General features: G+C 38.9%; 1 protein-coding gene across 1 annotated transcript; it reads left to right on the top strand.

Annotated features, from left to right (window-relative positions):
* Positions 1-1101: 1101 nt before the first annotated feature.
* LOC113059992 (sodium/potassium-transporting ATPase subunit alpha-3-like) lies at positions 1102-22040 on the top strand. Its single transcript, XM_026228737.1, has 22 exons — positions 1102-1369; positions 1454-1518; positions 10280-10399; positions 10484-10543; positions 11542-11745; positions 11864-11977; positions 12107-12241; positions 12323-12440; positions 12522-12790; positions 15708-15906; positions 16003-16247; positions 16537-16729; positions 16880-17192; positions 17497-17647; positions 17752-17920; positions 18008-18162; positions 18276-18399; positions 19528-19673; positions 19759-19889; positions 19970-20071; positions 20561-20652; positions 20835-22040. The coding sequence occupies exons 2-22, from the start codon at positions 1513-1515 to the stop codon at positions 20861-20863; spliced, it is 3075 nt and encodes a 1024-aa protein (XP_026084522.1). The 5' UTR covers positions 1102-1369; positions 1454-1512; the 3' UTR covers positions 20864-22040.
* Positions 22041-26673: the final 4633 nt, after the last annotated feature.

The raw sequence follows: 26673 nt of genomic DNA, 5'->3' as shown, positions 1-26673 counted from the left end.
TGATATTTTAAGGTGACAGCATGTGTTTGCTTTGTAAGTTTGACCTTTCCACGGTCACTGAGAGTAAGGTCACATTTTCATTTATTATCTCCATCTTCCGTTCTTTTTATTGAACTTGTTTGCAGTTGTCTGTTCTTTTTAAATGCACTGTAAATGAGTATTCAGTATGAAGCTATTCTTGCAGTCATCGTGTTCATCATACTGTACTCAGTATTGTGGATTTTGCTAATGAATTGAATTAGAGAAACTGTAGTTCAGATTTGAAAAGATAAATGAAGTTAAATAAGGTGTTCAGTATAGGAGAGTGAAGGAAATAGAAGAAGATGTCAATAAAGAGTAATGTATAGAATGAAGTATATATAAATGTGTAATGTATAGCCCATGTAAAAATGAAGCTTAATAGCAAGATATATTTGCCTTTGGTAAAGCATTAGTCATTCTTATTTATATAAGCTACAAAATTTGCTATTTCATTATTCCAGAGTGGAAAAAACAAATACAATTGAGACATGCGCCACAAATAATAAAGAGACCAAAACTGGTGATCTGATAACTGAAAAGTCACGATAAATTATTATATACATAAAACATTAGATTATAATGAAAAAATGGCTAAGATGTTAGGCAGTGTTTAAGTATGAAAGGACCGTTTTCAACATATTGAACATAATGTGCTTCAGAATTACCGCAGTGTCGGGTAGAACTGCAGGAGTGCAGGAGTGCTCTTTCTCTGACAAATTGAATACACCTAATAAATACACAGAAACAACAATAAACCAAACACGTTTACAATACATTAATCATGCAATCACACCGATTATGACTTAGCTTATTCTTAGTCCATTTTATCAAAAACGAGATTATCTCAGAGCACGCGATGATGCTGTGCGACTGTCACCTTAGGAATTCTGCAGTACCGCAGGAGGAGCCTCAGCCGCTTCCGATTGGTGACATGCATCTGCTGCCTACGCGTTGATTGGACAGATGATACGTCGATATTAAAGCTTGCTTGCGTCTATTGGCTGAGAGCGCCAATATGGGCGTTCCTTTGAGAAGCGCATCTCTCACATCTACCGGCGCTTCTTTCGAGGCGGAGTGATGCGACAGCTGCGGTGCTGCGGAGAGACACCAGATCATAAAAAGGTGTCCGTGTGGCTTCGCAGTTTTGCCGGCTTTAATCGCAACAACTAAGAGCATCGCACGACACCGGCATCCATGCGAAATGCACTGCCTCGCCGTCGAATTTCATTTGACCATTTAGTTTGTTTAATCCTTAACAAGTTGTCAGATTCATTAACTTCATGTTGCAACGAATAACTTGATTTTATATCTTGACGTGAAAGTGCGCGCATTAGGTCCCTCAGCCGAGGTAAACCACCGAATCAAAGTTTTTAAACCAGGTATAAGTTAATTATTCGCCTTTCTGATGACTGCCATTCTCTCTTCGTAAAAGGGTGTCCCTCTCTCCATCACTCCAATATTACCTGAAGAGAACGGACTGACTGCGCAACCATGGGGGTAAGTACGACACCTCTCTTTGACTGCATCGTAGCAAACAGAAAAGGGTTTAAACAATGTTTCAAATGAATTGAAACTTTATTGAGCAGGATTAAATGCTGAAAAACGCTGCGTCATGTCCTATACTGTCAGATACAAAGTGACAGAATGACATTGACTTAGATGCGGATTTCGAGACTGCGACAGACTGATGGGACAGGACGCTCTGGAAACACACGTCACAGATTAGACATTATACATTTGGCATTGTGATTAAAGTCTGTGAATGACCAGCAGCAAATGCAGAGGAACTGCTTTTCATAACTTTTAGACGCTGTCGTCTTAGTCCGCGCAGACCTGTTTTTATACATCTGTGGCGTAGACGCAGATGACGTTACACCTGGCATCTTAATTGAAAGCTTGTCGGTGTTGTGTGAATGATAGTATCTGTACGGTTATTTTAGTAATCTTCACGTGCCAGTTTAATCGGGTTATGCCGGAGACCTTCTATAAGGGCAGCGCTGCGTAATGCTGTCTTTGGCGGATGAATGCGTGATGTATGTTTCTATTCAGAATGTGTATGCTCAGAAGTTGTTTTGTCAGTTCGTTTTGACATGTTTTAGAACTGTTTCTGCCCCCCTTCCCCCCTCCAGCACCCCATTTCCACCCATTCTTCTGTACTGAGGCTACTCTCAGCAGCGCGCGCCTCCTGTTCTGAACAGTTAATCCGGATGTACTGAATAGGAATTTGAGTCATTGTTGTATTTATGGGCACAGTCGGCATTTCTGGGTGTGTTTGAGTGACTGTTGTCAACACACACACACACACACAAACACACACATCGCAAAGCCGGTCCATCGCTGAAGTCCATGCGTCATAATGCGGTTACCCGAAATCTGTACTTCAGACGGCTTATTTCCTGCATCTGTGACATAACTTCACTTGGGTAATCACTGACAGGACAGATTTAATAGATCCAGTTCTGAATCATGAACCCTAATGTTGAATTTGAATAGCGGCCAATGGAGAATCATCAGGTAGGCTGCAGTGTGTAACTGCGTTGGGGTGAAACGAATGTCAGCGAGTGGCGCAGTTTGTCTGATCAGCGAGGCTTTATCGCGCTCGGAGTCACGTGTCTGTATGACGCGCCGAGGAAGCAGCGAGGCGCGGAGAGAATTGATAGCCGTTGCCAGGGAACCGGAGAGCCCGGCTTCAGCTATAAAATATCCGTTAGAAACATTAAACAGCGCAGTACTGAATGTACTGAATGTCACAGACGCGCTGCGGTGACTGCGTCAAAACTGAACCAGCAGCGCTACGCAGACAGTTTTGTGAAGTCATGGATTAATCCTAGCGCTGTGTGAGTTTACCTGGTTAAACAGACATGCTGCTTTCTTAAGCGCAGTTTTCTTTCAGTTTAACGTTCAGACGATTCTGCCGCGCGCCGTGCCGGTTGTGTCGCAGTGATGCTCGCGGCAGTGCACCATCATCATCACCATCATCCCAGCTCTACAGGCCGCTCTCTGCGTCAAACACGAGGCGGAGCCACGCGAGAGGAAATTCCCTGACAACGGTCTGTGATAGGCACGAGATGCGGATACGAAAAGCGAATAGAGGAAATTAAACAAATTTCATAGAGGTCATGAATTCGTGGAGTTCAAATGGTCTCTAAAAGGGATAGTTCACAAGAGTACGACTTTATCATCATATCTTCATGCAGTTCCAACCCTGTATGACTTATTTGAATGTAAAAACATTAAAGGGGTCATATGATGCTTTTAAAAAGATCATTATTTTGTGTAACAGAATATGTTGACATGCTTTAATGTTCAAAAAACATATTATCCTCTATGCCCCGCCTCTCTCAAATGCAAAGTCCCTCCTTCTGACAAGCGCAGTCTGCTCTGATTGGCCAGCTGAACCAGTGCATTGTGATTGGCCGAACACCGCAAGGACATTTTGGAAATATAATGCACCACCTTTCCATAATCATGAGCTTCTTCTATCAAAATAAATGTAAAGACAGTTAATATTGTCCTTAGTTTTACCATCAATTAAAGTCCGAAAGATGAACAGAGTGGTGTGACAAACACAGTGATGAAGCTCATATGTGTTTGCAGTACACGAGTCATGGACAGTTAAGACAGCTGACCTGCTCTCTCTCTCTCTCTCTCTCTCTCACACACACACACACACACAATGCGCAAAACTTGTAGCCAAGTCAGAATTACCTCCTCTCCTACATGAAATGGTCGTCTATAAAATGCATCAATGATTCCTAAAATGCATTTTCTTTCAGGAGGCCAAATAAAGTGCTCTTACTTTCACCTCGATACACACAGGATCTCTCTGACATGGCAGGTTTAAACAAGCCATTTTATGGGGGCGAGGCAGAGACTTAACTTTGATAAAGAATATCTCTTTTGATTTGAGACTTTCTCTTTGGAGTGTTACAAGCTCTTGGTGCATGAAGAAGATCTGTGAAGTTGCAAAGACTAAAGGAAAAATTGAAATCACATCATATGACCCCTTTAAAACCCTGTATGACTTTTTTGAATGTAAAAACATTAAAATCATGTAAAACATTAATTTCAGTTATTAAATGTTGAAGTCTTGCCATTTAAAAAGACCAGAAGGAAACAAACACCAAGAATGTGCACAGCTTACTCTATGACTCTACTCTTTATCTACATTTAAATATTGCTTCATTATTAACCCAAGAGAGAGAGAGGGAGAGAACATCTGATGGCATGTTCAGACACGTGATGATGCACAAAACACTTGAAGAAACCTACCTGTAAACGCAACGGGTTGTGCAGTTCTCCTTTCCACACACACTGCTGTGTGCACATACTCCCATAAAGACTAAAATATGTGTTTACATGCACTACAAGTCATCTTGCACTATTCCCCAGCCAGCTGCTTGACTTACAATGTTTTTCTTTCCACATGTGCAGTATTATGTGAAGCATTCGTATAGTTTATATATATTTTCATATTCAGTCTATGTATAGGTAAACATTTATATATAGTATATTCATATTCCAAATCTGTAGGTTAATTTGTGTATATGTACAGTGTTTATGTGTAGCATTTGTATAGTTTGAATGTTGTTTTTAGTTTATATATAGGTAAACATTTATATATAGTATTTAAAGTCAAAATCTGTCAGTAGGTTAGTTTTGTATAGGTAAAGTATTATGTGAAGCATTCGTGTAGTCTGTATTTTTTAGCTTGTATATAGGTAAACCTTTATATATACTATATTTATAGTCAAAATCTGTCAGTAGTTTAGTTGTTGGTTGGTTTATACTGTTTTACTTCATTGTTGTATGTCTGTATTTATATTTATATTTTACTGTTGTAGGTGAAAATACTAATGGGCTAAGACGTTTGCACAGTAGTGTATATAAAGTACATTGATTGTGTTTTAAATGTAATAATGCATTTAATCAATAAATAATGTTATTCAATGCATGTCCTCTCCGAACATCATGTCCTGAATAAATGGAAATTCTGTATAACATCCTTCAGTTGAGCACATAATCAATAATTAGAACATTTTATAGCTGCCTTTGTATTAATATGACTTTAATATAGGATTGAAATTACAGAAATTATTTTGAACTAATTGATCTTTTTTATATGGAAACACCCCCCACATCATACGCCTCTTATAACTACTGGTTTATGGTACAGTCTCTCAATGTATCAATGTTATTGGACCACATTTAGAGGTATGAAAGATTTGTTGTTGTTAAAGGTTAAATGTGAAAAGTGCTATTTCTTCACTATGTTTTCACATTTAAGTCAACTTAAAGACAATTCACAAGTGTCTTACTGACAATTGTCTCTGCATAAAATGACACATTTGGGCTTAAAAGTGTGTTAGGTTTCGTTGTCACATTCTGTCCATTGGACGTCTGTGAGTGGAGAGGATACTCAAGGTCAGATTACCCTCTCCTCCTCTTTCCCCAGTGTTGATGTAGCGTAACTGCCCCCTCAGGTCCATCAGTTGGGACATGTTTGGAGGTGGAGGTTCAGGTTCCACATCCACACCACACCATCATTTATTAATGCATCCTTTGTTGGTAGAGGAGCAGAGAAATAATAGTCCATTTGTGACAGAAGGAATTCTTGGGCAGCTGACCATCGGCTCTGCTTTAACTAGAGCTGTAATGAACAATAAATGTCAGATGTCAGAGAGAACGTGACTAAGTACTAACTAGGGAGTTAAAAATGATAAAATGGCAAGAGAAACTGCTTATGAAGTGTGTACAGTCTGTCTGTGTGAGACAGAATAAAGAGAGGAATCCTTGGACAACACCTTTGAGACGTGAAGAATCTGTGTGTCCTGCTGTGACTGTAGTTTGGGACGGTGATTTATTGTTCCAATCAAGAACATACACACAGATGCCCCACACTCTGGCAAAGCTGCTTGTCTCTGCTTGGCTGAGTGGATGAAGTACAGACAGATGGAGGGATAGAGTAATGGATAGGAAAGAACAGGAGGGGATATAGAGGTAATAATTTAACAAGGAGGATTATAGATTTTGTTCAATGTTGATTTTAGAAAGCGCTGACCAAATTTAATTATATTGCAACAACCACCCCCCCCCACCCTTATTTTATTTTTATTTTACAATCCTTTAAATGTGTGTGTGTGTGTGTGTGTGTGTGTGTGTGTGTTTGTTGGTTGAGCTGTGGAAGGGTTATGTGAGGATTCTGTGTAAAGGAATTAAATGACCTCATCATAGTAATTATTTAATCTCAGTATTCTTTATTAATGAAGAAGGTTTATTAATTTTTCTGTTGGTTCAAACCAGTGATTCTCAAACTTTTTGGCCTTGTGGCTGAAAAAAAGCAATTGAAACTAGGAGTGTCAAAATATATATATATATATATAAAATAAAATAATAATTCCATTATTCCATTTACTGAACGTTCATCAGGATTTCTAGTCTTTTGTTATAACACAAGTTTTATAAATGATTTTTTTTCTTTACAAGTATCAATTTCTACGCCAAATCTTTTAGTGCTTAAGATAACTAGATTTTTTTTTTTTTTTTTTTTTATGATTATACCATGATTTTTGAAGGGATGTGTTAAAATAAGAAATATGGCTTTGGAAATTATTTATTAGATTATTTTTAATTATAGATTATTTATTCTGTACTTGAGGCCCAGATCTAGCCTGGTCTACATCTCACAATGTAACAGATAGTACAGCAATGTCACTTACACGCACGCACACTCATTCAGTCACAAACTGGATGAAGTGTTCAGTCTTATCTGCTCTTGAACAAGTACTTCATGACTCACACTTTTAAGGTCAGTCCCCAGAGTCAAGCACACAAATACACACTCATGCCAGATCAAAAAGAGCTTTTTATGGCTCTATCGACGTGTAAAAGTCATTGACACACTCACAGCAATGTATCACACACCAAACAGCACTCTCAGGGCAGTACGGATGTGTCTGCTGCCATAACAGTCCAATGCTTTAGAGCTGGCACCATGCTGCCTAAAGATCAGGACTAGCTGGACTGAGAAGACAAGGTCTGGCAGGGACTCCCTCTGGTCCTGAACATCCTCTCAGGATTTTGCTATAAATCTGGTAGAATTTGAAAGCTGAGACTTTGTTTTACATTAATACTGCCAAAGTACAATGCTCATTGCTATTATAGGGTGACTGGCGCTCTACAAGTAACAAATGTTTTCGAAGACACAAAATATTATTTCCAAGCATACCATACCTCTGATTATATGACATACAGTTGGATACTTTATGCTAACAGTCCCACAAATATTCAAATCAGTTGCCAGGCCACTGCAATTTCTCCCAGTGCTCCCAATCTGGGCCATTTGCATGCACAAAATAGACTATACTCTCAAAATATTATAACTATATACTATATATATATTAACTATATAACTATATATATTATAACTATAATATTCTTGTAACTGCTATGACTTAATTATCATAATTTTGACTTAATTCTCAAAATATTTTGACTTAGGGTTAGGGTTAGACTTTATTCTTGTAATCTTTTTATCATTTTTTATTTGCGTGGCTCTAAAACACCAACAAATTGTAACAAATGGTGTAAAAAGATATGATTTCTATTCAGTTTGATTAAGATAGTTTCGATGGTGGTTTCGTCATTGTCACAAGTTACACTCCTTTCCAAAGGTCTTTCTTATACTCTAAGAGTTTTCTTATACTCACAGCTGATATTTTCAGGCTACAGCTGAAAACCCATCTCTTTTGACGCTACTTCATCCTAAATTAAAGAGAGAATAAAACCTTTGTCTTTCTCTTTATTTATTCCTTCCCTTTCTAGCTTGTACTTATGTGAACCATGCCTGAAACTTGGTATTACGAGCACTTCCTGTGTCTGGTTGCCTCTTTAGTTAACAACTGTAAGTTGCTTTGGGTAAAAGCATCTGCAAAATGACTGAATGTAAATTTAAAATAACGTTTCTCTTTTACTATATTTTAAAATATAATTCATTCCTGTGATGGCAAAACTACACATGTAGACTGAATGAGTCCTTCAGTTTCAAGAGCATCAATAATTTGTGAGAAGAGTTCAGGGGACAGACATAAGTCGGTACCAGAGACTGTGTGTGTGTGTGTTCTGTCTTAGTCAGCTGAAATGTCTTTGTGCTGGCGTGTAATTCCAGCCCATCGTCTCTGGTTCTCTTACAGAGCAGTATGTTATATTCTCTGCAAGGAACACTCAGTCAGTAATGTTGCCAAAAGAGCACAGTTATATCTCATCAGGAATTAGATAAGCACTGTTACCATTTAATGACATGCAGCTTCTACAGTAGACTTCTACTGTAAACCATACTGTCATTTAAATCACATAAATATAGCAATGATAATGATAAATAACTGTAGATTTGAAGGGTTTTCTCTAAGGTTCAAATAAGTGGCTTTGGCACAAAAAAAAACTTTACTCACCAGTTTCTAAAGTTACTTGCCAATAAATTTATTATGAACTGAAAAATAAAATGTTTTCAATAACAGTGTAAGAATCAGGCCTTTGCAAATGTATGTGACATGAACAATTCAAAGATGAAGTTACTTCCATGGTATAACAACATTTATCTTAGTGGAATATGTATGTTATTTATGTTAATAGATAAATGTTATTTATGTTCATTTTTATTCATTTTTATTTTATGTACACTTCAATGGATCTTCCATTAACAGGTGTGGCAAAAAGATTTAGAAACTGATCTTCTTGTCTTCCTCTTCTCAGACCCTGTCTGTATGTCTGACAGTGTATCTCTCAACATGAGCTTTACTCAAAGTTAATATTAATCTGATATCTCTAAGAATTTGCCTCAGGTTTGTTTGTGAGAGAAAGAGTATGCTCTGTTCTTAGCTGCAGTGCAGGTATCAGTACAGATCCTTCACATCTAAAGACACACACCTACCATAAAAACAGAAAAAGTATAGAAACATATTACATAGCATATATTATTATTATTTTTTTCTTTTTAATCTATTTTCCTCTGACCACAACTCTCGTTATGGGTTTTCCCCGTCTCATTTCTCTCATCGTTCCCTTTGTTCTTTGTGTGTATTCAGCTGTCTTTAATTTGATAGAAACGAAAGAGGACCTGTGTGTACTGTATGTTTGCAGTGTTTCCAAGTATATCTCATCAGTTTTCTTTTTTTTTTTTACAAGCTTTCACACTGTTATGCCACTAATACAAAGTCAAACTCTAAAAGCTCCTAGATGTGCTTTTAGATGTGCTGTACGATCAGTGTGAGCTGATAGGGGTGATCCTCACTTTCTATTCACTTAATTATTGAGTGGTGTCACCTAGCATACACGCACTGGCTTTTGTCACAGGATCTGTGGCATTGTTGTGTGTCCCATGCAGGCTGGTTAGAAGGTCACTGTGTGTGTGTGTGTGCGGCTGTGTGTCCGCTTGGTTTTGGGCAGGTGGTGTGATGCTGAGAGTCATCAAGCATTAAAAGCAGCCGCTGACGGCGACAAGCTCACACTGATAGAGCAGCAGGTCAATATCTAATTACCACACAGGAAGTGACACATACTCCTCTGTCTCTCCCTCTCTTTGAATTTCTCTCTTAGTCTGTCAGCTTTCTTTCAGTCCCCACATCTGAAAGCTCTTTTCTCTTTCCATCTTCTCCCCCATTTTGTTTCTTTTTATCTATCCATCCATCTTCTTCTCTCACATTCTCATTCTCTTTTAATAGGCATCACCTGGCCGTGTGTGTGAGTCTACGTCTTTTGGTCTAAACCAGACGTGTCGGTTCTGTTTTCATTTAGATAAAGAACAAAGCGTGAAAAATTAGATTCAAGATGTTTTGAAGCTCATGCACTCTCTGAAATGTGTTGTGTATGTTCCACTACACATTTTAGACTTTCATGACACTGTAAACTGAAACAGACTCATATTCAACCTAATCAGTGTGTCTTTGATGCACAACAAGAGTCTTTTGATGCCACACTCACTTCATATGAATGACAGAACGATGGGAAGTTCGGTATTCTTTCAGCAAATTGAATGAGGTTAAATTAGCTCTTTGAGGTGACCACACAATCAAGAGCACAAAGGGACGGATCTGTTCGGACACTACCCATGATCCACCATCTGCCAGACCAGTGTTCAAACTGAAAATGACTTGAACTGTTCTTTATTATGATCTTATGTTGTTTGAAACACAGCATGAAAATCTCAGTTTCTGTGACTGAATGTCTAAAGTTAATTAACTGGTTATTCTCTGTGTTTTAGTATGGGCGATCGGATAGCTACCGCGTGGCCACCACGCAAGATAAAGATGAAAAAGTTTCTCCAAAGAAGCAGAAGAAGGGGGTCAAGGATCTTGATGATCTGAAAAAAGAAGTCCCCTTGGTAACAATCACACTCACAAAGCAGCGCGGTAGCAATCTTTTGTCTTTTTCTTTTGTTAATTTCACTTTTTACCTTCCATTTCAGACGGAACACAAGATGTCAGTTGAGGAAGTATGCCGGAAATTTCAGACAGACATTGTTCAGGTAAACTCACAAATTATTTAGTGTATGTTAAAACCAGGTTTCCATGTTTGCTAAAAAAAAACATTAAAAAAAAAAACCACCAACAACAACAAAAACACCCTTTTGCAAATATAAATCTGATGTGTTTAGGTGATTTAAAATATAATAGAGCATAACACACTTATCTGAGTTTAAGTGCATGAAGAACAGGTCTTGAGAATGAGTTTTGCAGCACTACGTGTCCACTAGGGAGCACCATATTCTGTATAATGTTTTGCCTCCCCTGTAGGATGTACTTCTGCTATAATTATGACAAAACTCCTTGTGTTCAAAATTTTGAATTAACAGGAACTAGGAGTATCAATAGGTGCCAGTAGATAAGGATAATGACTGTGATTAATTTCATGATTCAAGAAGTTTCTATAACTGTATATGATACAATTAAAACAACAGTTGTTGATGGAAAAAAATACAAATAAATAGCCTACAATGTCAATGTATAATATTTTATATATAAGCACTTATTTTAAATAAGGTTCTTGCTTACTTATTTATGTAATAAAAGTTTAACTCTTTTTAATAAGTAAAGAAGTAGATAATATTAGCTTTAGTTTTACATTTTTGAATAAATCATTTATCTTGGGAATGACTGATGCAACAAACTGCTTATTATTGACCACTAGGGAGCACCATACACTATATAATACATTAATATTTATTTATGTAATATTTCAAATTACAATTAACAAATAAGTCATCTTGTCACCTCCATGTATGTTCTCTGAGGCCCCCTGGAAGAGAACCGCTGGTATAATAGACCCTTACTAGTACACAGCATACTTGATATGTTCACTGAGTGAATACTTAAAATAAAATTTTACATTTGCACTTGAAAGTAACTTTTTCTCATGATTAATTCAGATTAGTTTTTGCATTGTAGCTACTTATCTTGTAACTGAGTGGCACGACATTGATTTAGTAAATTTAGATAATGACCTCTCTTTCTCTCTTCGCAAAAGGGTTTAACTAATGCAAAGGCTAGAGACTTTCTGGCAAGAGATGGGCCAAATGCTCTGACCCCGCCTCCCACAACACCAGAGTGGGTTAAATTCTGCCGTCAGCTGTTCGGAGGTTTCTCCATCTTGCTGTGGACCGGAGCTATTCTCTGCTTTCTGGCCTACGCCATTCAGGCTGCTACCGAAGATGAGCCAGCTGGAGATAACGTGCGTATAGATTCCCACACTAGCACCATTAACTACACACATCCTTTTCAACGAATCAATATTGAATATGAATACATGAATAGAATAACTGAATGTGTCTTCTCTGGTCTCCTCTTAGTTGTACCTGGGTATTGTGCTGTCAGCTGTGGTCATCATCACTGGCTGCTTCTCCTACTTCCAGGAGGCAAAGAGCTCCAAGATCATGGAGTCATTTAAAAACATGGTGCCCCAGGTACTGGCGACAATCCTTGCAAATTTAAGGAGTAGTACAATGAGTAGAAAAAAAACACTCTTTGTATCATGTATCATGTGTAACAAGGACTCCTTAAAATTAAGTGTTACCCACTCTTTCTATTCACAGCAAGCGTTAGTAATCCGTGAAGGAGAGAAGATGCAGATCAATGCTGAGGAAGTGGTAGCAGGCGACCTGGTAGAGGTTAAAGGTGGAGACCGAATCCCAGCTGACCTTAGAGTCATCTCTTCTCATGGCTGCAAGGTGTGTGGTTTATAAACCAGTCATTTGTAAATAATTGTACCTGTGTTGCTACCTAGTGGACAACTGTGTGTCTCTACACAGGTGGATAACTCCTCCCTCACCGGCGAATCAGAACCTCAGACGAGATCCCCTGACTGCACTCATGACAATCCTCTGGAAACCCGTAACATCGCTTTCTTCTCCACTAACTGTGTGGAAGGTGCAGGATTTGCTACAGTGAAGTGTTGAACCTGTGTAAATGTGAGGTTTAGAAGCATGACGTTTTTTGTTTCTCTGTCAGGCACTGCTCGTGGCATTGTGGTCTGCACTGGCGATCGCACCGTGATGGGCCGCATTGCTACACTGACTTCAGGACTGGATTCAGGGAAAACCCCCATCGCCAAGGAGATCGAGCACTTTATTCACATCATCACAGGCGTGGCTGTCTTCCTAGGACTGGCTTTCTTCATTCTGTCAATCATTTTGGGTTACTCCTGGTTGGAGGCAGTCATTTTCCTCATCGGAATCATCGTTGCTAATGTGCCTGAGGGTCTGCTGGCTACTGTCACTGTGAGCACATTCAGTAATCTAAGCATTCGAATACCGTTCAGTAAAGTTAGCACAGTGTAACCAGTGCTGTCCAAAAATATTCAGCATGACCAGATAGTTTCCAGAGAAAATTACGCTGAAATGAACATTTAAGTGAATTAAAAACCAGTGTGGACTGATTTCCAGCTAAATTAATCTCATTAACCAGTTCTTTTACAGTGCGTCAGAAATTTTGGAGCCTTTATGTTTTATTTTGTGAAGCTGAAACATTTAGCATGACCAGTGTAGTCTGATTCCTGGGCAAAAGACTAGGATTATTTTTAGTGCATCAAAACATACAGTGGATATATATCTAAATCAGTAAAAAGTCTGTTTAAACATATCTTGCAATAATTTAATTTGAATAGATTTTTCATTTATAAACATTTGATATGATCAATTCATAATCATTTGGGAATGGACATTTCTGATTGACCATTCTTAATCTGAACAAACTGCTTCCTGTCACTTATATAAGATGAAAACCAAAGAAGTGCTATCAGCTTCTCCAACACAAGCCATTCGTTCCAATAAAACTGAAAGATTATTAATATAGGTGCTCCTTGATAAATTACAATGTCATGGAAAAGTTCATTTATTTCAGTAATTCAACTCAAATTGTGAAACTCGTGTATTAAATAAATTCAGTGCACACAGACTGAAGTAGTTTAAGTCTTTGGTACTTTTAATTGTGATGATTTTGGCTCACAAGCCAAGTTCAGACTTCATGATTTTAGCCCAGTTTTTGGCTCGCCGGCAGGTTTTGAGAAATTGCAGACAAATGCCCGAAATCACAAATCGGTGCTTGTTCACACGTGTGACAATCACGCAGTGTGACGCGATCTGAGAGAATTGCAGACGAGTCGATGATGCCCTTGAGATATTTGGCATGCTAAATATCTGGACCTGTCTGTGATTCAAAATCATGCTGTGTGAAAAGTGTTCTGACTGAAAACTACATCGGTGATGACCGATAAGATACAGAGCAGCGGGGAGTTCTTGGAGGAGTTATTGAGTACAATATCCTCGCGTCTCCCCAACCATTTCCACCTCCATGTTCTTCTTTTCTTTTTCTTGTTTTCACTGCAAATCAGTGAACAGGCAATTCGTATTGCAAGCTTCTTGCGGGCTACCATTTTTAATAATAATTCCAGTCTCACGTGAGAACTCGGTCTTGCACGCGTGGTACCACCTTGTTTCCTTGTCACATCACGCGTGTGTTTGGTTGTGAAACATAGTTTGCGTGCAAGACAGAGTTGTCTGTGATTCTTTCTATTGTAAAGTCATGCGGTGTGAAACCTTCTGTCGCTGAGTGTGAACACAGCAGTGACTGAATGCTGGCCAAGATAGTCATGCAGTGTGAAAAGAACAGTGGCCCGACTACTTTGAAAATCGTGAAGTCTGAACTCGGCTTAACAAAAACCCACCAATTCACTATCTCAACAAATTAGAGTACTTCGTAAGTCCAATAAAAAAAATTATCACTTTTAGTGAATTGTTGGCCTTCTGGAAAGTATGTTCATTTACTGTACATGTACTGAATACTTGGGAGTGGCTCCTTTTGCTTTAATTATTGACTCAATTCGGCCTAGCATAGAGGTGATCAGTTTGTGGCACTGCTAAGCTGACATGCAAGCCCAGGTTTCTTTGACAGTGGCCTTCAGCTCATCTGAATTTTTTTGGTCTCTTGTTTCTCATCTTCCTCTTGACAATAACCCATAGATTCTCTATGGGGATAAGTTCTGGTGAGTTTGCTGGCCAGTCAAGCACACCAACACCATGGTCATTTAACCAACTTTTGGTGTTTTGGCAGTGTGGGCAGGTGCCAAATCCTGCTGGAAAATGAAATCAGCATCTTCAAAAAGCTGGTCAGCAGAATGAAGCATGAAGTGCTCCAAAATTGATTGGTAAACTGGTGAAGTGATTTTGGTTTTCAAAAAACACGATGGACCAACACCAACAGATGACATTGCACCCCAATTCATTCAGACTGAGGAAACTTAACACTGGAACTCAAGCAGCTTGGGCTATGAGCTTCTCCACCCTTCCTCCAGACTCTAAGACCTTGGTTTCCAAATGAAATACAAAACTTGCTCTCATCTGAAAAGAGGACTTTGGACCACTGGGCAACAGTCCAGTTCTTCTCCTTAGCTCAGGTAAGACACTTCAGGAGTGGCTTAACAAGAAGAACACAACAACTTTATCCAAATTCCTTGACATTTCTGTGTGTGGTGGCTCTCGATGCCTTGACCCCAGCCTCAGTCCATTCCTTGTAAATCTCACTCAAATTCTTGAATCGATTTTGCTTGACAATCCCCATAAGGCTGCGGCTCTCTTGGTTTGTTGTGCATCTTTTTCTTTCACACTTTTTCCTTCCTCTCAACTTTCTGATGACATGCTTAGATACAGCACTCTTTGAACAGCAATGCATATTTGTGGCTTACCCTCCTTGTGAAGAGTGTCAATGATTGTCTTCTAGACAACTGTCAGGTCAACAGTCTTCCCCGTGATTGTGTAGCCTAGTGAACCAAACTGAGAGACCATTTTGAAGGCTCAGGAAACCTTTGCAGGTGTTTTGAGTTGATTAGCTGATTGGCATGTCACTATATTCTAATTAGTTAAGATATTGAATTGGTGGGTTTTTGTTAAAAGTGAGCCAAAATAATCACAATTAAAAGATCAAAGACTTAAACTACTTCAATCTGTGTGCATTGGACTTAATACATACGTTTCACAATTTAAGTTGAATTACTGAAATAATTTTCCACGACATTCTAATTTATTGAGAAGCACCTGTAGAATCGAAAGCAGCACTAATTCGTATGAGACGAACTGGAATATTTTTTTTATTCCTAAATGTAATTTAATCAACGTCTTCCTTATGTCTCTTTAATCTCAGGTGTGTCTCACACTGACGGCGAAGCGTATGGCTCGGAAGAATTGCCTGGTTAAGAATCTCGAAGCCGTAGAGACACTAGGATCCACCTCAACTATCTGCTCAGATAAGACTGGAACTCTGACCCAGAATCGAATGACTGTTGCACACATGTGGTTTGACAACCAGATCCATGAAGCTGACACCACTGAAGATCAGTCTGGTTTGTTCTTTTCTTCTTATGCAGAGGTGATCTAGTCTTGCCCACTTTATGACACCAGTGTTTCCCTCCAGAGTCTAAGTTGGTCTCTTTCTGCAGGTGCATCATTTGATAAGAGCTCAGTGACGTGGGTGTCTCTGGCCCGTGTGGCGGCTCTGTGTAACAGGGCTGTGTTTCAGGCGGGACAAGATCCTCTGCCTATCCTAAAGAGGGATGTGGCAGGTGATGCCTCTGAGTCTGCCCTGCTCAAGTGTATCGAGCTTTCCTGTGGCTCAGTCAAGAAGATGAGAGAGAAAAATAAGAAAGTAGCCGAAATCCCATTCAACTCCACCAACAAATACCAGGTTTGTCATCCGTTACTGATTTTCAAAATCATACAAAAAATATCAGTATGAGTTACATCAATGGAAAAGCTGAGGTTAAACAAACAAACAATAGCACATAGTGTAGTGCAAATACGGTTGCTGTTGTTGTGGTGAAAATACTGGAACTAAATATTGTTTGGTTCTGATAAAAGACTAAATGTAAATCTGAAATTGTTTTTTTAAACCTCTGCAGCATGTCAAAAATAGAAGTGGGGTATTTTCAAAATTTTAGTCAAGCTCAATCATCCCTCTTTCCATATTTCCACAGCTGTCCATTCATGAGACAGAAGACCCCAATGATAACCGCTACCTGTTGGTGATGAAAGGGGCACCAGAGCGCATCCTAGATCGGTGTTCCACTATCATGCTGCAGGGTAAAGAGCAGCCAATGGATGAGGAGATGAAGGAGGCATTCCAGAACGCCTACCTGGAGCTTGGAGGTCTTGGGGAGCGAGTGCTTGGTGGGTACATATATTATTATTACACAGCACTCTAGAATACTCAAATCCTATTGGTTAGTCACTGCATTCTAGGTCAAATATTTTTGTATAATGATCACTAAACTGTATAACTGACTGTTAGCACTGTGGTTTCTTTCTTTCTTTCCACAGGATTCTGCCATGTCTTGATGCCTGAGGACCAGTACCCAAAAGGCTTTGCCTTTGACACAGAAGATGTGAATTTCCATACAGACAACCTTTGCTTTATAGGTCTGATGTCCATGATCGATCCGCCCCGTGCTGCCGTGCCTGACGCAGTGGGAAAGTGCCGTTCTGCTGGAATCAAGGTCATTATGGTGACCGGAGATCACCCCATCACTGCCAAGGCCATCGCCAAGGGTGTGGGCATCATCTCAGAGGGTAACGAGACTGTGGAAGACATTGCTGCCCGCCTCAACATCCCCGTCAGTCAGGTCAATCCCAGGTAATACAATGACCAGCACTGTAAAAGCACATCACATATCAACATGCATTAACGGTACGGCCAGATTAGTGTAATTTCATGTCCAAAAAGGTGTCATTGCCTGTCAATAATAATGATGAATGAAGCACAACTCACACAGAAATCACCTCCAAACCAAGCAGTTTCTATTGGTCAACACGGCCAACTTGAACCTATTGCAAAATCTGTATGGCAAAATATTTTGCCCTTTTAAAATATTGGATTTTGCCTGTAAAGATTTGACAAAGTTATTTATATATTTACCAGCATTTATTGTTTGTTTCAGGGATGCCAAAGCTTGTGTGATTCATGGAACAGATCTGAAGGACTATTCTCAGGAGCAAATAGACGAAGTTCTGCAGAATCACACTGAGATTGTGTTTGCCAGGACGTCTCCTCAGCAAAAACTGATCATTGTAGAGGGTTGCCAGCGGCAGGTAAACGCACACGCTGGTATTCAAGATGGTTTGTGGTCCTTTGTAATATGAATAAAGTACTTATTTTTTTCTATATATGTCCTGTTTGTTGTTCTCTCACTTAGGGAGCCATTGTGGCTGTAACAGGTGATGGTGTGAATGACTCTCCAGCCCTGAAGATGGCTGATATTGGTGTTGCCATGGGCATTGCTGGGTCTGATGTGTCTAAACAGGCTGCTGACATGATTCTGCTGGACGACAACTTTGCCTCCATTGTTACTGGAGTAGAAGAAGGTGAGTAAGACGAGAAAATAATATTGAATAGGAGGACAGGACTGATGTTGTCAAACAAAATATATAAATTAACTTCTCCCCATTCAGGCCGACTTATCTTTGATAATTTGAAGAAGTCTATTGCGTACACCCTGACCAGCAACATCCCTGAGATCACCCCCTTCCTGTTCTTCATTATTGTCAATATCCCTCTGCCCCTGGGCACCATCACCATCCTCTGCATCGACCTGGGAACTGACATGGTAAGCACTAAAATAATAAAAGAACAATAGGAAAAATAATGACCTACTCTCAGACCAATATTCACAATAATTTACCCATTCACAGAAACGTAACTTTATATGTATCTCCACAGGTACCTGCTATTTCCCTAGCTTATGAGGCTGCTGAGAGTGACATCATGAAGAGGCAGCCCAGGAACCCTAAGAGAGACAAACTTGTGAACGAGCGTCTCATCAGCATTGCTTATGGACAAATTGGTTAGTCACAAACAACTTTGAAACTGTTTGCTTTGGTACTAAAAATAGAAACTGTTTGCTGTGCTACTCCGCTTTGCATCATGGTCACATCACCACCTCGGGTGTGCATTATTTTTCTAATAATTAAATGGCCCATCATCAATTATTCAGCTTATACTCTGGTTACCACACCTGAAAACACTGATCAGATTATATTTCTCAAGGCATTTGTCCGCTTTTTGTACTTAAAACGCTATTGTGAGTAGGATTAATTTCTCCCACATCTCATCCAACGCCTTTGCTAATTCCAAAACTTCATTTTGAAGGCTCAGGAAACATTTACAGGTGTTTTGAGTTGATTAGCTGATTTGCAAGTCACAAATTTAATGATTCAGCTACCCATCACAGACTTACAAGCTCCTGAATGAATCAGCCATTCAGGCGAGGCTAGGCGCATCTTGAACAAGCCTATGATTCTGTGCCGAACTGCGTGACTTGCTGCCACCTACTGGCAGGTTTAGTTACATTTTTTAAGTATCCTTCTTGTTGTTTAAATCATTTCAGTCAATCAATCAATCAATATTTCTTTTTTTTCAAGATGTTATATTTAAAATATTAATTTCATAAGATTGTCATGAATTTAAAACATCTATGTCACCTCTAAGCCTAATTAAACTTCTGTAAATACCTAGCCTGTATGCCACTTTTGTCTTCTTCTGTGCCACCTCTGTAATGCAAATTAATGATTTCCTTTGATTGGTAATTTCTTATTCTGCTTGTTCTTATTTTTATTGTTCGAATTAGAAATAATGCAGATATTAAAATTAATTATAATTAAGTTATTAGACAGAGCAAGAGAGAGAAAGAGGGGGAGAGAAAGAGAGAGAGCGTAGCTATATTACCTCTGAGTCTGTGTCAAAACATGTAAATGATCTGTTGTTTTTATCATATTGCTTACTATATCTATGTGGGTTTTGGTTATTGTGCTGTTGTAAGACCCTTGAAATAACAGTAATCCCTTTATTTAACTATTATATAATTTAGTAAATTGAATATGTTATTTTATAAATCTGTCATGAATATTAAGATTGTGCAGGCATCTGCTCAAAAAAAGAAAAAGAAAAAGTAAGCATGTGTTTGTGTGTGTAGGTATGATCCAGGCTTTGGGTGGATTCTTCAGCTATTTTGTGATTCTGGCTGAGAATGGCTTCCTTCCTTCACTGCTCGTGGGTATCAGACTCAACTGGGATGACCGCTCAATGAATGACCTGGAGGACAGTTACGGACAGCAGTGGGTGAGTGTTTTAGATGTCACGCTTGTCTCGAAGGTTTAAAGACGTTTCCCTGCACGTTGTAAGATTGTGTGTTCATGATCCCCAGACATACGAGCAGAGGAAGATCGTCGAGTTTACATGTCACACAGCGTTCTTTGTCAGTATTGTGGTTGTACAATGGGCTGATGTCATCATCTGCAAGACTAGACGTAATTCAGTATTCCAGCAGGGCATGAAGTGAGTTCAGGAAGTGTGGGTACATTTACATGTTTAAATCAATGAGAACATATGATCTAACTGTGTTTGTCCTTTTACAGAAATAAGATTCTGATCTTTGGGCTGTTTGAAGAAACAGCTCTGGCTGCATTCCTCTCATACTGCCCAGGCATGGATGTGGCCCTCAGGATGTACCCGCTCAAGTGAGATCAACACACACACACACACACATGTACAAATGCATACATGAAAATGAATTTTCCAGTTACTAGCACACATCCAGATCCAACTCTAGGGTCAGTTAGGTTTTTCTCTTTGTTTTGAAAGGAATGAATCATTTTAATCAGCAAGGAAGAACAAAAATGACAGGAAAGACTTCAGTGTTCTATTTCAAATGTAAAGTATAACCATTCAGATAGGAATTCCTGCTCCTCATGTTTCTTGAATATGGGGTGTAAAAATGCATAAACATTGATATGAAAATGAATCATACAGTAGCAAAAGAATCTGAAACTGAGTCAGATTTCATGATTCATTTTATTAGTAAATAGGCTATTTAATTATTAGGTCAGTAATAAATACACTCATTTGAAATGTACATACAGTATATCACATGATCCAAATGTTAAGTTTATGGTACTCTTCTGCGATTTAAAACAGTCTCTCTTTTCATCTGTCTCTCTCATCTCCAGGCCGAGCTGGTGGTTCTGTGCTTTCCCATACAGTTTCTTAATCTTTGTTTATGATGAGGTCCGAAAGCTGCTCCTGCGCCGGAACCCCGGTGGTACGTGTCCCTTCATACCGTCCCAAAGACACATGCACAAAATTACACACTTCTTACGAATATATCTTGCATAAAGCCCCCGATTTGGATCTTTAAATGTCCTTGTTTGCATCAGGGATGTGCAGCATTTCTCAAAGTGATTAATGCATTTTCTGTCTTTGTTTTTTTTTTTTTTTTTGCAGGATGGGTGGAAAGGGAGACATATTACTGATCAACAAATCTTCTTTGATCACATTCCTACATCTTCCATTTTGTTCTGCTACTTCTCTTCTCAAACAAGACGCAAACCATCCACTCCCGCCGTCCAGCAGCTTTAAGCCAATAGCACGTCTCTCTCCAAAGAGGAAACCACAAAGCACCTTCCACACTCTCAAATGTTCACCTCAAGCCCCCCATTTCCTATAATAATCTTTGCATGTATTTTCACACAGCTGTGTACATAAAGTCCTCTATATACCTAAAGCGGGCAGCTGCATAATCATTATGTAGATACGAAAGGAGATTTTGACGCAAAAAAGGGAGTATGTACGCCCGCCTACTAAAAAAGGCCGTCCCTTCACCACTCCTTTACATCCATGCCTTTTCCCTCAACCTATCCTCCATTCACACACGCATACAGACATCATACAAAACCTGTTGTTGGATCCCAACGCACACACTAAACTGTTAACATAGGAACGTTGACTTATTTCACTCATGTTTTGTCAGTAATTGTGCTTGTTAATTGATTTGTGTTCTTTAATCACTAATGGAGGTGGTTTTGGTGGCTTTGTTTATATATATTTTGTTTTCTACTTAAGTTTGACATTGGAATCCTCTTACTCTCACTGACGTTCTTTTGCTGTCTTTGTGTGCTTGTTTGACCGCTACAATAACCCCAAATGCTCTCAGTCTCTGTGTTGTAGGGAAAATGTAAACAATACCACATCTGATTAAATGAATAAAGACATATCTTGGCAGATAGAAACACTGAAAAACAGTAAAAAATGATTCTCTTGTATGTTTGAAGTCACATGATTGAAACAAAAGAATTCAGTTTCCTGACAGGTTCTGTACAGAAAACTAGTATGATGTTGACAGCATCTCTGGAATAAAATCAACCATCATTGTGAACCGAAACACACCAGGTTCTGTTTGGTATGAAGCAGTATCAGGTCTGGTTGTCTGTCTGTCTGTCTGTGTGTGTGTGTCTGTGTCTGTGTCTGTGTGTGTGTGTCTGTGTCTGTGTCTGTGTGTGTGTGTGTGTGAGTGTGTGAGTGGAGGGACAGTGCGTTGTTGCAGTCTAACAGATGTGTGAATACTGAAACTAAAGATAAGGACACAACTACTGGTAGAAACATGAATCTGAAAGGTCAAATCCAATAAAACGTCTAGTACATTTAATACTACCAAGTGATGTCTGTCTCTTCATTTCCCTTTTTCAACTCTTACTGAATCACATGTAGTTAAGTGTTGTTAGTGTAAATAAAAAAATATATATAAATGTGTTTTCTGTAAGCTGAGATCAAATACATATGAAAAAACTACTAGAAATAAGTTAAAAGTACTAAAATTACTAAAACAAAAACTGAAATAAAAATGAATGCAAAACAGATTTTTTTTAAATGTCTAAAAAACACATGAAATCATTGAATCTTAAAAACTAAAATGAAAACAATTTCAAAATATTTATAAATACTATCTTGATACCAAACCAACACAGATGCAGATAAGAAAGGTGAATTTTTGACGTTGCTGTTCTCTACTAGTTTTAAAACAGATTTTACAATGTTGTAATGTTACATTTCTTTCCAAAGTCATTATCTTTTACCAGCCCTCTACATTGCGAGTAAATCACTTGCATATGCGACTCTTCAGTATGGGCGACTAAATGATGTCCAATATTAGCCAATGGCTAGTAAATTCTCAGATTTTACTCACCGAGTGTGTGAGTTGGAGGATAAGTATATGTTTAGCACGTGCACACGCACACATACAAGGCGTTTCTCAATGTCAAGGATACTTCCTTGGTAGGACTGATCCTTCCAAGTCACTTCCTTCAGAGGCTAGGCGAGACTCCTCTTTAGCATTTGGAGAACACGTAAATGGAACAGGCTAGCAAGTGCACGTAATTCCGTCATTACGTCAGTGAAAAGGTCCGTTTGAATAACGCTGTGAATGGTATCGTTAAATTACTTTGGACAACTTAACTAGTTATTTATAAAAGAAATGCCAATGACGCAACCAAGTTAACTTTTTTTAAATGCCAGGTCCGGTTCAGTTAACCATTTGTATTTGTATAATTTACAATATCAATATGGTAGTAATTTGTACTGGCATTTAAACGTTAAACTTTACTTATATTTACTACAGTTCTAACAAATGTTTGGTAACATAAATAAAAACCGTTAAGGCTCCGACTCCTCTAACGTTCGACATTTTTTTAATTTTTGAACAAGATAGCAAAGCTGCGCGCATAGGATTGTGGGTGATTTGAGAGCGCGAAGGATATATGCATCCTTTCTTGTGTATGGCATATTTTTTGAACGAAGGACTCAGTCCTTGGTTGAAATTCCGAGGATCCTCGACATTGGAACAGTTCTTCGACGGATGTCGATGACGTAGCATCCTCGAAATACTGGCTTCTTAATCTCCTGAACTCCAAACTGAATGTCAGAATGGAAAGAAAGAGGATCTAAGCAATTTTGAGCGTGATATGGTTGTTGGTGCCAGACGGGCCGGTCTGAATATTTCACAATCTGCTCAGTTACTGGGATTTTCGCGCACAACCATTTCTAGGGTTTACAAAGAATGGTGTGAAAAGGAAAAAACATCCAGTATGCGGCAGTCCTGTGGGAGAAAATGCCTTGTTGATGCTAGAGGTCAGAGGAGAATGTGCCGACTGATTCAAGCTGATAGAAGAGCAACTTTGACTGAAATAACCACTCGTTACAACTGAGGTATGCAGCAAAGCATTTGTGAAGCCACAACACACACAACCTTGAGGTGGATGGGCTACAACAGCAGAAGACCCCACTGGGTATCACTCATCTCCACTACAAATAGGAAAAAGAGGCTACAATTTGCACGAGCTCACCAAAATTAAACAGTTGAAGACTGGAAAAATGTTGCCTGGTCTGATGGGTCTCGATTTCTGTTGAGACATTCAGATGGTAGAGTCAGAATTTGGCGTAAACAGAATGAGAAGATGGAACCATCATGCCTTGTTACCACTGTGCAGGCTGCTGGTGGTGGTGTAATGGTGTGGGGGGATGTTTTCTTGGCACACTTTAGGCCCCTTAGTGCCAATTTGGCCTACCTGAGCATTGTTTCTGACCATGTCCATCCCTTTATGACCACCATGTACCCATCTTCTGATGGCTACTGCCTACTTCCAGCAGGATAATGCACCATGTCACAAAACTCGAATCATTTCAAATTGGTTTCTTGAACATGACAATGAGTTCACTTTACTAGAATGGCCCCCACAGTCACCAGATCTCAACCCAATAGAGCATCTTTGGGATGTGGTGGAACGGGAGCTTCGTGCCCTGGATGTGCATCCCACAAATCTCCATCAACTGCAAGATGCTATCCTATCAACATGGGCCAACATTTCTAAAGAATGCTTTCAGCACCTTGTTCAATCAATGCCACGTAGAATTAAAGCAGTTCTGAAGGCGAAAGGGGATCAAACACTGTATTAGTATGGTGTTACTAATAATCCTTTAGGTGTGTGTGTGTCAAATATATGTACATGTATATGGTCATTTTAATAGCTCACAAAACAAGTGTCAATAGTTTGTCTTTACCTAGTTTTATGAGAACTGATAGTAAATAAAATTTTAAGGTATAAACCATTTCTTATAGTGCATCCCTGTTTATTTTACTGCATTTTTATATACTAAATACAATTTTTTCGATGAGTCACCAAGCTGTCCTTTGAGACAACTTAAAAAGCATGAATAATATCTGCTTACTCTGTACTGATTAAATCAGAGGAAAATTCTAAATTATATAAAATAATTTTATACAAATTAAAGGTTAAATAAATAAAAAATATGTTAAATGTCATTTATTAAATTATAACACAATTACATCTACTTCTCTTAACAATTGCAAACAAGAAACAAACTGTTTTTAGGCCAGAGCAGAGAGTGACTGTAATATGCTGACCACAGCATTCATCATACATAGATCTCACTGCAAACTACTGACTTGCAAATCTGGGCTGTCAAACACACAAACACACACACACACACACCTAATGTCCGTTGGGAAAATGCTATGGGCTCACCGCAGTGCTCCTCTTTCTCCCTCCCTACTGACTGCACTGCTGTAATGGAGTATCGATCGGCTGCTCTTGCCGCAGTGTTTTAAAAGGAGAGGTAGAGCCCACTCAAGGTCATCACTATGGAAACTAGAAAATGAGATGGACTGTCACTGGTCTGATGTCATCAAAGGTCACATACAACAAATTTGTAAATAAACAGATTTAAGGGTATTGTACAGACTGAACATTTTATTGCACTTCCCATTCAATGATACAACAGAAGCAAGAGGTAAATAAAAGAAACATTTTCATTAAACGAGAGAACATATTTGTATATATATATATATATATATATATATATATATATATATATATATATATATATATATATATATATATATATATATATATATATATTAGGGGTGTAACGATACGCGTATTCGTATTGAACCGTTCGGTACGATGCTTTCGGTTCGGTACGCGGTACGCATTATGTATACCGAACGGTTCGTTGGAGTAATTAATTATATTTGGAAAAAAAAAAAAAAAAAGAGAGAGATAGAAATATAATGATATGCGTTCAACAAGGTAGCCCAATAACCCAAACAACGTAACAGGCAACGCCCCTGACACTCCCGAAGAAGAAAAAAACACCATCTTATATGTTTATGTTAGGCTACTCAGCAGGCGCTCGCTCACTCAGTACGCGCTGAAGGCTCGTTGCAAAATAGCCAATGCGTTTAACAGACTAGAAATGAGAAGATCCTCCAATAACCAACAGGTCTGGTGTTTGGGTGCACTTTGGATTCCCTTTAAGCTATAATGGTGATGGCAAGAGAGTGGTGGATAAAAAAACAACGGTATGTCGCATCTGCAACATGACAGGGTACACCAGCGGGAATACAAAAAAAAAAAAACACCAGCGGGAATATCTGGGATATATGCGTCAGTACTATCTGGGAAAAGACGAAAAAAAGGAGAAACATGCACGCAGCAAACTATCCCTGCAGCATTTAGACACTATAGCTTACAGGGAATCCAACCCAAACACCAGACCTGTTGGTTATTTTAGGATCTTATATTTCTGGTCTGTTAAATGCATTAGACATTTTGCAATGAGCCTTCAGCGCGTGCTGAGTGAGCGAGCGCCTTAGGGGCCGTTCACATATCGCTCCTAAAAACGCATGGAAAACGCTAAGCACGTCTTTCTCCTCCTTTCCAAAGCGCTCGGGCAGAAGCGCTCATGAGGCGTCTGTCTTTGCTAAGCAACAATGACGTGCTCTCTCCATGAGACGCGGAAATTTCAGCGAAGGATAAATGGATTTGCAGCTCTAAAAATCGCTTGCAGTAGCTCTGCTACTAAATTTATTTCAAAATTGCAATCCATATACAACTATGATCAGCTGTTCCTTCATCTTGGCTGAGCTCTCAACCTTGTTACGGGAAAGGATGAAGCTGATTGGTTGGTTCTTGTCACATGACCCGCGGTGCGCTTGCGGCATTCTGAAAAGTTGAGATGTTTTTACATTTTGCTGTATCTAAAACGTATCGAACCGAACCGAACCGTGACATCAGTGTATCGTATCGAACCGAACCGTGAATTTTGTGAACCGTTACACCCCTAATATATATATATATATATATATATATATACAGTACTGTGTAAAAGTTGATGAGATCAGATCTCTGTGTGGACCACTGGCTGTCGTAAGACACAAGACTGTAAGACTTGTGCAAACAAAAATCTCACTGGATTATTACAATTAATG

Source organism: Carassius auratus, chromosome 41 (assembly GCF_003368295.1).
Source record: "Carassius auratus strain Wakin chromosome 41, ASM336829v1, whole genome shotgun sequence".
Classification (NCBI taxonomy): domain Eukaryota; kingdom Metazoa; phylum Chordata; class Actinopteri; order Cypriniformes; family Cyprinidae; genus Carassius; species Carassius auratus.
Note: the sequence above shows the minus strand (reverse complement) of the source record. Positions and strands in the feature narration are given on the sequence as shown.

What these genes read in the sequence shown, in the direction of transcription:
- LOC113059992 (XM_026228737.1), top strand. An exon ending in GTCTGCTGGCTACTGTCACT is followed by an intron (nt 12,791 to 15,707) that starts GTGAGCACATTC and finishes CTTTAATCTCAG; the next exon opens with GTGTGTCTCACACTGACGGC. An exon ending in CTCAGGATGTACCCGCTCAA is followed by an intron (nt 20,072 to 20,560) that starts GTGAGATCAACA and finishes TCTCATCTCCAG; the next exon opens with GCCGAGCTGGTGGTTCTGTG.